Here is a 13,708-nt window from a genome sequence, read left to right as displayed (position 1 = left end):
GTCTCAGTTTTAAAAGCATCCTAACTGGAATTTTAAACAGTATTTGATTCACCCAGAAAAGGAACTAGGAAAAAATGTCTTTAAATATCTATTACAATAGCAGCAACTACCACTGATGACACATTAGGCACTGGGCATAGTAATAGGTGCTTGGTGTACATTATGTCTATAATTTTACAAGGCTCAGCTACCTTGATTTTTTTTTAAGTGATAAAGCTATCTTGGGTAGATTGCTTGAACTTGTGGAGTCGTATTTTAAAAAATAAAGAAAACGTTTGATTTTACTTTTTAACTTTTATTATGCATTACATAATACACTGCATAACCTTCTAGCAGGGGTAGATGAGCAAAACTGAGTTATTTTTCATTAATCAGGAAGTGCTTCCTCAATCAATATTCTCCAAACCCTGAAAAATAAATTAAAAAGGAAAATGTGAGAATTCTGTTCCCGTCCAAGATGTACCATGTACTCTTATTTCTAGTGTCACCAAATGGCATTCTCTGTTAGTAAAGTACTTTTGCATCCCACATTTCTTTCACTGCGACAATAACTTAGACTGAATTTTATAATACTAACGTAAGAAAGACTAACTTAAAATGACCTCTAGTTTTCATTTTCTTTAAAATGTTTTTATTGATTTTTAGGGAGGGGGAGGGGGAGAGAGAAAGGGGGAAAGGGGAAAGGGGGAGAGGGGGAGAGGGGGAGAGGGGGGGAGGGAGACATCATGAGAGAAATATCAACATCTATAGGCTGCCTCCTGCACACCCCCTACTGGGGATTGAGCCCGAAACCCAGGCATGAGCCCTGACCAGTAATCAAACCCAAGATCTCCTGGTGCATAGGTCCATGCTCAGCCACTGAACCACACAAGCTGGGCTAGTTTTCATTTTCTGACAGCAGCAAACATACCATTTTATATGAAAAGACCTTCCCCCCACAATCAGAACTAAAGTCAAACAACTATGTAGAGAAGGATCCAGATAGTAATATCTGGATCCTTCTCTAAATCACTCTCAGAGAGTCAGAGAATACTAAGGTAAACCCATTGTATAAAATAATAGTCAATGTGAGGAAAATACTATTAGCCTCATTTCACTTATTTTTACAGATGAAAAAAGGAGGAGTGGAGAGGTTAAAAGTCGTTTAAGTCAGTAAGGAAGTAGCAGAGCCAGAATTCAAGTTCAAGGCCCCCCAACTCCAGAACTCTTGCCCTATGTAAGCATAACATGACACTAGTTATTCAGAAGACCCACTCTATCTAAATCAGTTCACAACCAAATACTAATACTTCAGAAATTATAGAGTAAAAGATTAGTGATTAGCATTTATGGAATATAATGAACAACATAAACTGATGAACAAAAACAGATCCAGAGACAGAGAAGCATCGATCAGACCATCAAACCTCAGAGGGAAGGTAGGGAAGGGTGGGGTAAGGGGGAGAGATCAACCAAAGGACTTGTATGCGTGCATATAAGCCTAACCAATGGACACAGACAACAGGGGGGTGAGGGCACGAACTGGAGTGGGGTGGGGAGGGCAATGGGAGGATAATGACACATATGTAATACCTTAATCAATAAAGGGAAAAAAAAGATTAGTGATTAGTGATGACATTTCTTTCAGGTATTAAAATAACACAGTCCAGGTATTTTGATTACTACTGCAGGAAGAATCACCTTAAGGTAAATTAAATTTACATAGTCCTAGAAGCCACGTTATAGAAATCCTAATTTGTCTGGTCAGGCCAGAGGTCTAGGAGTCTGCATTGTATCTTGTATGCCAAATTATGATGGTTATTCTTGGACCACACTGAGAAATACTGTTCTACATGAGTAGATAGCTATCATCGTGTTTAGACTAGATTCTCAAATAGCACTACACTGAGAGATAGAGCACCTAATTTGAGTCCTCATAGTGTTATTTAACCAGTGACCCTGTGTTCTCTCATCTATGAAATGGGATTAATATTTAACTAAGTTTGCTGTGAGGAATAAATGAGCAAAGGGAAAATATAAAAATGTAACTAAAATTTTTTAAAAGAGTAATGAAGATGAACTCCTACAATATATTAGAACATACTATTAGGTTGAACCATATGAAAATGCTACTACTTGGTCATTTTTTTTGTATTTCCGCTTTATTTTTTTAATTTAAAAAAATTTCAATTACAGTTTACATTCAATATTACTTTGTACTAGTTTCACAATTACGTACTTTACAAAGTGTTTTCCCCTCATATTTCCAGTACCTACTTTGCACCATAGATAGTTATTACATTATTGACTATATCCCCTATGCTTCTACTTGGTCATTTTTGAACCACAAAAACAGCAATTTCATATTATTCATTCAAATAGAAAATAATAGTGAATCTTTACAGTTGTATGGTATTAGTGCAGGAATTTGCAAACCAATGGTGTATAGAAGAGCACATTTGTGAAACAGGCCCAAGTGTATATGGAAATTTAGTTTACCAGAGTGGTATTTCAAATAAAAAATGAACTGATCTATAAATAGATCATTGTGATTACTGCCTATCTCTTGGAAAAAAAGAAAAGTTAAATCCTGTCTCCACATTATACCCCAAAATGACTGGTAGATGGGTCAAAGCTCTAAATGTAAAAAAAAAAAAAAAAAAGAAAGAAAGAAAAAAGAAACTGTAACAGTATTTGGAGAAATTGGAGGAATATATTTTTATAATCTTAAATAGGAAGCTCATTTGTAAACAAGACATAAAACCCAACATTAAGAATAATAAAATACAAACTGAACATCAAAATTAAAAAATTACTATCAGCCTCAGCCAGTTTGGCTCAATGGATAGAGTGTCAGCCATCAGACTGAAGGGTCCCAGGTTCTATTCTAGACAAGGGCACGTAACTTGGCTGCAGGCTCCATCTCCGGCCCAGGTCAGTGAGCATGCAAGAGGCAACCAATCGATGTTTCTCTCTCTGTCTCTCTCTTTCCCTTCCACTCTCTCTAAAAATCAATGAAAAAAATATCCTAGGGTATGCCTGGCTGGCGTGGCTCAGTAGTTGAGCATCGACCTATGAACTAGGGGGTCACGGTTCAATTCCCAGTCAGAGCACATGCCGGGGTTGCGGGCTCCATCCCCAGTATGGGGTGTGCAGGAGGCAGCCAATCAATTATTCTCTCTCATCATTGATGTTTCTATCTCTCGCTCCCTCTCCCTTCCTCTCTGAAATAAAAAATATAGTTTTTTTCAATAAATAAAAATATACTTAAAAAAAGAAAAATATCCTTGGGTGAGGATTAACAACAACAAAAAACTATTATAAAGACAAGCAGGAGACTGGCAAAAATATTTGTACATATAAAAAAGACAAGCTTAACATCCATAACACATAAAGAAACCCTATAAATAAAAAAAGAGAGAACAGAGCAAGTAAAATATATAAGCAAATAATCCACAGAACAAGAAATACAATTATTAAATGTGTGAAAGGCTGCTCAACCTTACTAGCAGGCAAGAAAATGCAAATTCAATTAGAACTGTAAGACCTTTGGCAAAACATTACTAAAACCCACCTCCACCCTGGCAGATGCCTAGTAGCATCAGAGCCATCTTACCTTTGACGCATAGTGACAATTAACTCCAGAGACGCGCTTATCTCTTTCCATCAAAAACCACTGATATGAATAATAGGCAACCCTTTTTTCCTATAATTAAAAGAAATAATTACTGCAACTTTAAGATGAGTGACCCAATAGAGGAATATTAGAACTTGAGTAAGTGATATTCTAGAATAAGGGAATCATTACTGAAACAAAAACCAAATTAACAGTATAAGACTAGAATCCTAAATAAAATCGGGCCACTGTCCTGGCCAGTGTAGGTAAGTAGTTCGAGTGTGGGCCAGAGCTCCAAAGGGTCCCATGTTCAATTCCCCTTCAAGGGCACAGTCAAGGGCATGTACCTGGGTTGCAGGTTCCATCCCCCACCCAATCTGGGCGCAAGTGGGAGGCAACCAATGGATGTGTCTCTGTTGAATTGATGTTTCTCTCTCCCTCCTCCCTACTTCCCTCCTCCTTTCCCCCTCCCTCTCTGTCTACCCCTCCGTTAAAAAAAAAATCGGACCACCAAACTTTAGAATTAACATGGTAATTTACACTTTCTATTTTAACCTGGATCATATTTTTTCTTTCCTCCCCGCCCCCACGCCCTCTTAACGACATAACTACTTATTTCTTTTTGGGACCTAATGGAAAGAAAACAGCGGTTTTGTGAAGGACAAAACCAAAAAGCAAATACATTTATACTCTGTACTCTAGAGATGATATAAAGGACTAGGAAAAGGGGGTAATTACAATATGAAAAAACAAACAAACAGGATCTTGAGGTACATTCTTAAAGGCTTTCAAGAGAAAATGGATAAAAAAATATCAAGGTAAAAAACCTAATTAAGGTTGGGTAAGCAGAATGAGAAGTTACTAAGATGTGAATACGAGGAGTTAAAATCAAAATCATGAAAGATTAGGAATGGGAAGGAGTGGAGGCAAGCGTAAGTGGCACCTCCCTCCTCTATGGAGGAGTTTGGACCTAACCTCTCCACTCGGCCCTCTGGCCCACTCTTCTCCACCCAACAACTAGCTGGGTTTTGCTAGAGTAGAATGTTGTTTACGTCGGGCTTTGTTCCGCAAACCTCCGCTTTTAGGCAAAACGGAAAAAAAGGGGGTGGGGCGACCTTGGTATCCCCCTTCCCCGACGGAGGTTCCGGATGCTAACAACCTCCCTAATCCACGGCCCATTACGTAACGCCGGGCCGCGGAGCAGCAGCCTCCTCACCTTGCCCCCGTTGCTGAACCTGTGAATGTGAGCGGTGGCAATTCCGGGGATGAGCAAGCACACGCCCATGACAGCGAGCCCGGGGAGAATCTCGAACCACATCGCGGCAAGGTTACCAAGGCCAGAAAAATACCTCCAGATCCTTAAAAGTGACCGACTTCGATCCTTTCCCACTGAGCCCCGCGGCTGGGCGGGGTCACGTACACCGGAGGAAACGACGGTGGCCCGCAGGGTTCTAAAGTGGCGCACTCGCGCACCGGAGTGCTCCAGCTGCCCGGGCGCACTTTGCTCCCGGTGCTCAGCGAAGCATCTGTTTCGGAGCTGGGGCTGCACAATGGCAGAGCAACTTTCCCCTGAAAAGGCGACGGACCAGGTGTGCACCTTCCTGTTCAAAAAGCCTGGACGGAAGGGAGCTGTAGGCCGCAGGAAGCGCCCGATCTGCGACCCAGAGCCCGGAGACAGCAGCAGCAGCAGCAGCGACGAAGGCAGCACTGTGGTTCGCCGCGAAAAGAAGCGGGCGACCCACAATCCGATGATACAGAAGACCCGTGGCAGTGGTAAACAGAAGGTGGTTTACTGTGAATTGAGTAGCGAGGAGGAGGAGGAGGGAGATGGGAAGGGTAATGAGGCTGAGACTCTCCGTGTGGTCTACAAGTCCACCCGCTCGGCGAAACCCGTGGGGCCAGAGGATATGGGGGCGACTGCTGTCTACGAACTAGACACAGAAAAGGAGCGTGACGCACAAGCCATCTTTGAGCGCAGCCAGAAGATCCAGGAGGAGCTGAGAGGCAAGGAAGATGACAAGATCTATCGGGGAATCAATAACTATCAGAAATACATGAAACCCAAGGATACATCCATGGGCAATGCTTCCTCCGGAATGGTGCGGAAGGGCCCCATCCGAGCTCCCGAGCATCTACGTGCCACCGTGCGCTGGGATTACCAGCCCGACATTTGTAAGGACTATAAGGAGACTGGCTTTTGCGGCTTCGGAGACAGCTGCAAATTCCTCCATGACCGATCAGATTACAAGCATGGGTGGCAGATCGAACGTGAGCTTGATGAGGGTCGCTATGGTGTCTATGAAGATGAAAACTATGAAGTGGGAAGCGATAGTGAGGAAATACCATTCAAATGTTTCATCTGTCGCCAGTCCTTCCAAAACCCAGTCGTCACCAAGTGCAGGCATTATTTCTGCGAGAGCTGTGCACTGCAGCATTTCCGCACGACCCCGCGCTGCTACGTCTGTGACCAGCAGACCAATGGCGTCTTCAATCCAGCGAAAGAATTAATTGCTAAACTGGATAAGCATCAGGATGCAGAAGAGGATGGTACTTATGATTTTCCAGAAAACCCCGATTCGGTTCCAATTCCCATTACTTAGTTTTCCCCTTATTTTCCAATTTCAAAATAAATATTTTGGAAATATTAATTTGTGTCCTTCCTTTGTAGGGAAAATGACAGAGGAAAAGGCAGGTGATGAAGTAGGTTCCTGGATAGATGGCTTGTGAAAGCATCAAGGTAGGTATAATGTGTATTTTTACCTGGTATAAATGCTGCCTGTGTGTAACTTTTCAAAACTCTTTGGCATAAATTACAAGGATGGGAGAAATTTGAGAAAAGAGCTAGAATTTGCTTGAAATAACCAAAACGGTGGTGAAAGGAAGAACTGAATCTATTTATTATATCACATTTCTGTATCACTTAATGGTTTGCAAAAGTACTTTCATGCATTATTTCTATTGGGAGCCTGTGCCATAATACACTCCAGCCAAGGTATGGGGGTGGGGTGGGGGGGAGGTGAGTGGGAGAATTGGGTTGGGGGACTGACTAGTGGCTAGCACCACAGAATGCATGTATGGGAAATGGCCCTTGCTCTCTTTGAAGCATCTATACTAACCACCCATTCCATGGTTAATTGAAATGATCTATGCTGTGCTGTACAATATGAAAGCTGCTGGCTTCATGTGGCTGTTGAGAACATGAAATGTGGCGTAGCCACCATATTGGACATTGCAGTTGTGGACTGAACTTGAGAACCTGCAGAGGGCAAAAATCTAGTATTTTATAATGCATTGTCTGAAACTATATAGTCACAGACCCTGTAAAAGACCCCTATTAAAGTTAATCTAGATACCTGTCTTCCCAACTAATTTGTGAACTCCTATAACTAGCCCAGTGCTTGACATATAATAAGCCCTTAATAAATAAACCCAGAGAGGTTTCAAGAGGGAGATTGGGGCCAAATCCTTGAATCCAAGTTGAGAAGCTTGACTATATATTCTGTTGGTAATGGGGAGATAGCAGAGTTTTGGGAAAGGGAACAAAATCAGACTTTTAAAAAAATTTTTGTTGTAGACTATCAGATAGATGGCAGGGAGATGGATGACAAGAGGTAGGGAAGCCAGTTAAGCCAAATGATTAGTAAATTTTTATTGATCTGGCTAGAATTTGGGCTGATCCCAGGAAAGAAATGCAAGAATAAATTGTGGGTTAGGATTTTTTAAGTTCACATCATTAATCCATTTAAAGATATTCTTTGAGCAGCTATTCTGTGTCAGGGTAAGGGATATTAGCAAACAATGGACACAGCCCCTCTACTCACGGAGCTAGACATCAGTGACAGGTGTGATGAGTACAAGAAAAAAAGTGCACTGGGTTGCTCTCTCAGGATAAACCCAATCCCAGCTTTGGAGGAGTTCAGAAACATAAACTCACAATGTGAAACTTTTTTTTGTTTATTTGCATTTCCGTAAAAAAATTTAGATTCATCATGTCAACTACTGCAAAAACATGCTGGAATTTTTATTGGGATTGCATTGAAATAAAAAGTTGGAGTAAACAGATCTCTTATACACACATAATTGCATTCTGTTAGTAAAATTGCAATATTAACATTGGTACAATGCTGTTAAGTAATTTACAGACCTTATTCAAATTTCATCAATTGCTCTACTAATGTCCTCTTTCTGGACCACAATGCCATCCAGGGTCACACATTGCAGTTAGTTGTGATGTCTCTCTTATTCTGGAAGAACTCTCAGTCTTTCGTTTGTCATTCATGTCCTTGACATATCTGAAGATACTGGCCAGTTATTTTGTAGCTACCTCCAAATTTTGGTTTGTCTGATGTTTTCTTATTATTAAATTTAAATTATTCATTTTTAGAAGAAAAACCATAGGAGAGATGCTGTACGCTTCTCAGTGTATTAATGTGTAACATTCTGTAACAGTGTATAAAGTATAGTGGAGATGCCTTAGTTAGATACTTGAGAAGCCTACTGGGAAAGGGGCTTAAGAAAGCATCACACAGGTCCTAGCTGGTTTTGCTCAGTGGATAGAACGTCAGCCTGCGGACTGAAGGGTCCCGGTTTGATTCTGGTGAAGGGCACATACCGGGGTTGTGGGTTCAATCCCCAGTAGGGGGGGTGCAGGAGGCAGCCGATCAATGATTCTCATCATTGATGTCTCTCTCTCTCTCTCTCTCTCTCTCTCTCTCTTTCTTCCTTCCTCTCTGAAATCAATGATTTTTTTTAATAAAGAAAGCATCACACAGAAATAGCATTTAAGGGATGAGAGAAAGAGACTGAGCCAAAATAGGAAACAGGAAAGAAGACCTTGTAGAGGCAAATGGAGAAACAGGAGCAAAGGCCCTGGCCGGTTTGGCTTAGTGGATACAGCATTGGCCTGCGGACTGAAGGATCCTGGGTTAGAATCTGGTCAAGGGCACATACCTTGATTGCAGGCTCCATCCCTGGCCCTGGTCAGTGGGCGTACAGGAGACAACCAATCAATGTGTCTCTCTCACATGTTTCTCTCTAAAAATCAATGGAAAAATATCCTCGGGTAAGGATTAACAAAAGTATCATGGAGGGGTGGGAGAGGTAGAAGAGGGTAAAGGGGGGATAGATGGTGATGGAAGGAGACTTGACTTGGGTTGGTGAACACACAATACAATATACAAACGTATTGTAGAATTATATACCCAAAACCTATATAATTTTATTAACTAATGTCACCGCAATAAATTCTATTAAAAAAAGGTATCATGGCAAGAAAGAAGGCAATGAGTAACAAAATAATCATTAAAATGGTTAATTTTAAATAAATATTCCTGAGAATTTATGCTAAAAAAGTTATTCAAGAGTAGAATAAAGCTTTATAGAAAAAGATATACAGTGACTAAAAACATGTATAAAGTAATAGTCATCAAATGGGAACATTGCTTAATTTTGATGGTGAGAGTCTAGGGATTTGGTTACTCTTCTCTTTGGACTTTTCTGAATTTCTTGAAATTTTTTTAGATTTTTACACTATGGTTAAATAGTAAAGTTATGTTTCTGAGGGGAAAAATAAAAAGATATACATTGAATTGTTATATGTTACATAAGCTGAGAGAAAGAGTCCAGGAGAAAACAAGAAGAAAGGGAAAGAATGCTGCTGATGACTAAGTTCTAGGAGGTAGCTAGAACTGAGAAGGGATGGAATTAAAAGCACATACCAAAAATTGGTCTTTTTTTTCAAATTATAAGAGAACATTTATGTAGAAAGTTACAAAGATAATAGAAGTGAGCCTACTGGGCTCAGGAAACTATAGAAACAAAAGAAGGACCCTTGAATAATGCTCTCCAGGTCTCTCCATACTGTCTCAAAGAATAAGACAAAAGAGATCCTTTTTTACAGCTGCATAGTATTCCATGGTGTAAATGTGCCACAGCTTTTTTATCCACTCATCTACTGATGGGCACTTGGGCTGTTTCCAGATCTTAGCTATTGTAAATTGTGCTGCTATGAACATAGGGGTGCATATAATCTTTCTGATTGGTGTTTCTGGTTTCTTGGGATATATTCCTAGAAGTGGGACCACTGGGTCAAACGGCAGTTCCATTTTTAATTTTTTGAGGAAACTCCATACTGTTTTTCCATCATGGCTGCACCCTTTGAGACAGCATGGAGGGACCTGGAGAGTATTATCCTAAGCAAAATAAGCCAGTCAGAGAATGACAGGTATCATATGATCTCACTCACATGTGGAATCTAATGAACCAAAATAACTAATGAACAAAATAGAGGTAGAGACATAAGCATAGAACAGACTGATGGATCTCAGAGGGAAGGTAGGGATAGAGGGTGGGTGGGAAGAGCTTAACCAGGGAACTTATATGCATACATGCATAGCCCAGGGACACAGACAATAGTGTGGTGAAGGCCTAAGCGGGGCAGGGAGAGGGCCTGGAGGGGGCCAATGGGAGCAAAAGGGGGACATTGGTAATACTTTCAACAATAAAGATAAAATAAAAAATAAAAAGAAGGGCCCGACTGGTGTGGCTTAGTGGTTGAACATCAACCTATGAACCAGGAGGTCATGGTTTGATTCCTAGGTCAGGGCACATGCCTAGGTTGTGGGCTCAATTCCCAGTGGGGAGCGTGCAGGAAGCAGCTGATCAATGATTCCCTCTCATCATTGATGTTTCTATCTCTATCTCCCTCTCCCTTCCTCTGTGAAATCAATAAAAATATTTTTTTAAATAATAATAATAAAAAGAAAGGCCCTTGGCGCTTAGGGAAAGGCAAAGGTAAACTAATTGCCTGGGGGGAAGAAGAGGGGAGTGGAAAGGCCAGGTCCTGCTCCCCAGAGCAAGAGCACGCAAGAAGTTAAAGAGCTGAGAGAAGAGGAGAAAGATAACATTTGTCTACTACTCCACATGTTTTTTTAATACCTATCTGTGAATCTTAAGAGAATATCCAAAATATATGCAAATAAACATTATTCATAGAATCCATAGCATTCAGCAGATTTTTTTTTTAGCATAGTTTTTTTAAAATATATTTTAACCCTAGCTGGTTTGGCTCAGCAGATAGAGCGTCAGCCTGTGGAGTAAAGGGTCCGGGGTTGCGGGCTCAATCCCCAGTAGGGGGCATGCAGGAGGCAGCCAATCAATGATTCTCTCTCATCATTGATGTTTCTATCTCTCCCCTCTCCCTTCCTCGCTGAAATCAATAAAAATGTATTTAAAAATATAATTTGATCAGCTGCCTCCTGCATGCCCCCACAGGGTATCAAGCATGTGCCCTGAACCGGAATCAAACCGTGACCTCCTGGTTCATAAGTCGACAGTGAGCCACTGAGCTACACTGGCCAGGCAGCAGATCCTTAAAGGGATAATAACACTAGGAAAGTACATAAGTCAATGGTGTACTCAAGATATTTTTCATGCTTACAAAAAAAAGTGTGCCAACAGAGATGAGATTGCAGCTGGACTCTGAAAGAGCTAACCTAGTCTGAAGTCAGAGGAGTCTCCCGTAGGAAATGACCCTGGTGGGAAAGAGAATATCCCAGGCAGAAAGTTAAGTATATTCCAATGACCTGAAGTACGAGACTGGTTTCAGCTCAGAACTCAAAACAGTCCAGGGTGGTTAAAGGAAAAAGGCAAAGTGGCCAGGTAGTTAGGGCCAAAGAACAGACACCTTGCAAGTCATGTTTAGGACTTTGAAGGGCAAAAGGGTGCCTTCAAAGGGTTTTAAGAAAGAAAGTGAAATGATCAGATTTGAATTTTATAAAGATAATTTTGTAGTGTGGGAAATGAATTGAAGGAACCAGACATGAAACAGGGAGATGGATTAGGTTGGTGCACTAGTCCAGGTGACATGATGGTAAACAAACTAGAATCTGTGGATATTAATTTAATAGTTTTGAGCACCCACTATATGGGCAGGTACTGACTGATTTAAGCACTGGAGATAGAGCCATAACAAAAGCCCTCAAGTTCCTCCTCTCAGAACTTACATGAGAGACAGTAAAAGATTTATACATACAGATACATAATATCAAATTGACGTAAGTATTATGAAAAATAAAAAAGCAATGTAGGGAGATAAGAGTGCAGTGGTATGGAAAGGTTATTTTATTTAGAATGGTGAGGGAGGGCCTCTTCTGATAGATGACATTTGAGCAGAAACCTAAACAAAGCAGGCATACAGCAGAAGAGCATTCCAGAAAAGAGCCATAAAATCATGTGCAAATGCCCTGAGGCAGGAAAGTACCAGACAAGTTCTAGGAACAGTGAGGAAGCAATATAATTGGAGTGGACTCAAGGAAGAGGAAAGAACTCCAAGATTAGATAACAAATAATGGGGGATGGGCAGCGCAGACTGTTTACAGCCTTATCTCAATAAGATGGAGAGCCACTGGGAGCTTATGTGCAGAGGAATGACATGATCTCATACTAGCTTTAAAAAGGATCCTTCTGGGGGCCCCGGACCCCCCAGCCAGGGACTCTGCTCCTGTGCCAGCCTGGCCACCGCCCGCTCTCCCAGCACAGCTGTGGTCCCAGCTATGGCACACCGCCTGGGTGTCTGGGCGATCCATGGGCAGCAGTGAGGGCAATGATGACAAACTACGGTGAGGAGCAGTGCAAGCAGCTGGAGGCTCTGGAGTCCATCTACCCCGACTCCTTTACAGTATTATCAGAAAATTATTCTAGCTTCACCATTACTGTGATATCTGAGGCTGGAGGAAATGATGAAACTGTCCAGACTACCCTCAAGTTTACATATGGTGAGAAATATCCAGATGAAGTCCCCCTTTATGAAATACTAGAGGCCCGGTGCATGAAATTCGTGCATGGGGGGAGGGTCCCTCAGCCTGGCCTGCACCCTCTCCAATCCAGGACCCCTCAGGGGCAGTCGGACATCCCTCTCGCAATCCGGGATCGCTGGTTGTAAGCACTCACCTGCCTGCTTGCCTGATCACCCCTAACCACCTCTGCCTTCCTGCCTGATCGCCCCTAACCTCTCTGCCTGCCTGCCTGATCCCCCTAACCGCCTCTGCCTGCCTGCCTGATCACCCCTAACCTCTCTGCCTGCCTGCCTGATCCCCCTAACTGCTCTCCCCTGCCAGCCTGTTTGCCCCTTCTGCTCTCCCTGCTAGCCTGATCCCCCTAACTGCTCTCCCCTGCTAGCCTGATCGCCCCTAACCGCCTCTGCCTTGGCCCCCGCCACCGTGGCTTTGTCCAAAAGGATGTCCAGATGGATGTCCAGAAGATGTCCAGTCTAATTGGCATATTACCCTTTTATTAATATAGATTCTCCCAGGAAAATCTAGGAGATAATGTCGTCTCAAGCATCTTACAATTATTAGTATTACAGGCAGAAGAAAACCTTGGTATGGTGATGATCTTTACTTTAGTGACAGCTGTACAAGAAAAATTAAATGAAACAGTAGATCAAATAAAAACTAGAAGAGAAGAAAAGAAACAAACAAAAAAAAAGCAGAAGAAGCCAAAAAGCAATTATTTCATTGCACTCCTGTTACAGTTGAGAATTTCTTAAGTTGGAAAGCCAAGTTTGATGCAGAACTCTTGGAAATTAAAAAGAATGAAAGAAAAAAACCCAAGCAGGAATAAATAAGTAGGAAACAGCTATTTGAAACAGATCACAACCTTGACATATCTGATACCCAGTTCTTGAAGGATGCTGGAAACAATGTGGAGGTAGATGAGTCATTGTCCCAGGAAATAGATGACTTGGAGCTGGAGGATGATGAGGATAATCCAGACTACAATATTGCTGACCCAGAGAGTGACTTAACCAATTGATGGACCATCCCCTGCAGAGAGGCTTAGACTGCCACAGCATCTGTGGCTATGCTGAGAGGGTGTTGATTTTTCTTCTTTCTTTTCTAAGAAAAAACAATTTTCAGGAGAATATTCTTCTGAAAGCTTTCATCAATGAACTTAATAAACTGGCCTTAAAATTTCATAAATAAATAAATTAAATTAAATAAATAAATAAAATTAAATTAAATAAAAGGAATCCTTCTGGCCCCAGCCGGTTTGGCTCAGTGGTTGGATCATCAGCCTGCAGACTGAAGGGTCATGGGTTCAATTCCAGTAAAG

General features: G+C 41.6%; 2 protein-coding genes and 1 pseudogene across 3 annotated transcripts in view; 2 read left to right on the top strand and 1 right to left on the bottom strand.

Annotated features, from left to right (window-relative positions):
* Nucleotides 1-274: 274 nt before the first annotated feature.
* On the bottom strand, nucleotides 275-5,030 carry NDUFA1 (NADH:ubiquinone oxidoreductase subunit A1). Its single transcript, XM_080651890.1, has 3 exons — nucleotides 4,812-5,030; nucleotides 3,596-3,685; nucleotides 275-407 (listed from the first exon to the last, which is right to left on the bottom strand). The coding sequence occupies exons 1-3, from the start codon at nucleotides 4,911-4,913 to the stop codon at nucleotides 387-389; spliced, it is 213 nt and encodes a 70-aa protein (XP_080508016.1). The 5' UTR covers nucleotides 4,914-5,030; the 3' UTR covers nucleotides 275-386.
* A 115-nt stretch (nucleotides 5,031-5,145) lies between these two features.
* Nucleotides 5,146-13,708, top strand: part of RNF113A (ring finger protein 113A) — a gene marked incomplete at its 5' end in the record, with an annotated part of 29,800 nt that continues 21,237 nt past the window's right edge. Inside the window, 2 exons of the mRNA XM_080651888.1 lie at nucleotides 5,146-6,142; nucleotides 6,264-6,332. Of these exons, the coding sequence (XP_080508014.1) occupies nucleotides 5,146-6,142; nucleotides 6,264-6,322 (1,056 nt within the window). The 3' untranslated portion in view covers nucleotides 6,323-6,332. The remainder of the gene's footprint in view (nucleotides 6,143-6,263; nucleotides 6,333-13,708) is intronic.
* On the top strand, nucleotides 12,201-13,408 carry LOC308240220 (RWD domain-containing protein 1-like; annotated as a pseudogene). The gene is made up of 2 exons: nucleotides 12,201-12,418; nucleotides 12,896-13,408. The product of its transcript is annotated as an RWD domain-containing protein 1-like (transcript).

The sequence above is a fragment of the Plecotus auritus genome (assembly GCF_963455305.1).
Source record: "Plecotus auritus genome assembly, chromosome: X".
Classification (NCBI taxonomy): domain Eukaryota; kingdom Metazoa; phylum Chordata; class Mammalia; order Chiroptera; family Vespertilionidae; genus Plecotus; species Plecotus auritus.
Note: the sequence above shows the minus strand (reverse complement) of the source record. Positions and strands in the feature narration are given on the sequence as shown.

Bases quoted from the DNA above. Each gene is read 5' to 3' on its own strand.
- NDUFA1 (XM_080651890.1), bottom strand. From the start codon at position 4,913: ATGTGGTTCGAGATTCTCCCCGGGCTCGCTGTCATGGGCGTGTGCTTG. The intron at 3,686-4,811 runs GTGAGGAGGCTG...TTTTAATTATAG, and splicing joins GGTTCAGCAACGGGGGCAAG to GAAAAAAGGGTTGCCTATTA. The intron at 408-3,595 runs GTAAGATGGCTC...TTTATTTTTCAG, and splicing joins ATTGTCACTATGCGTCAAAG to GGTTTGGAGAATATTGATTG.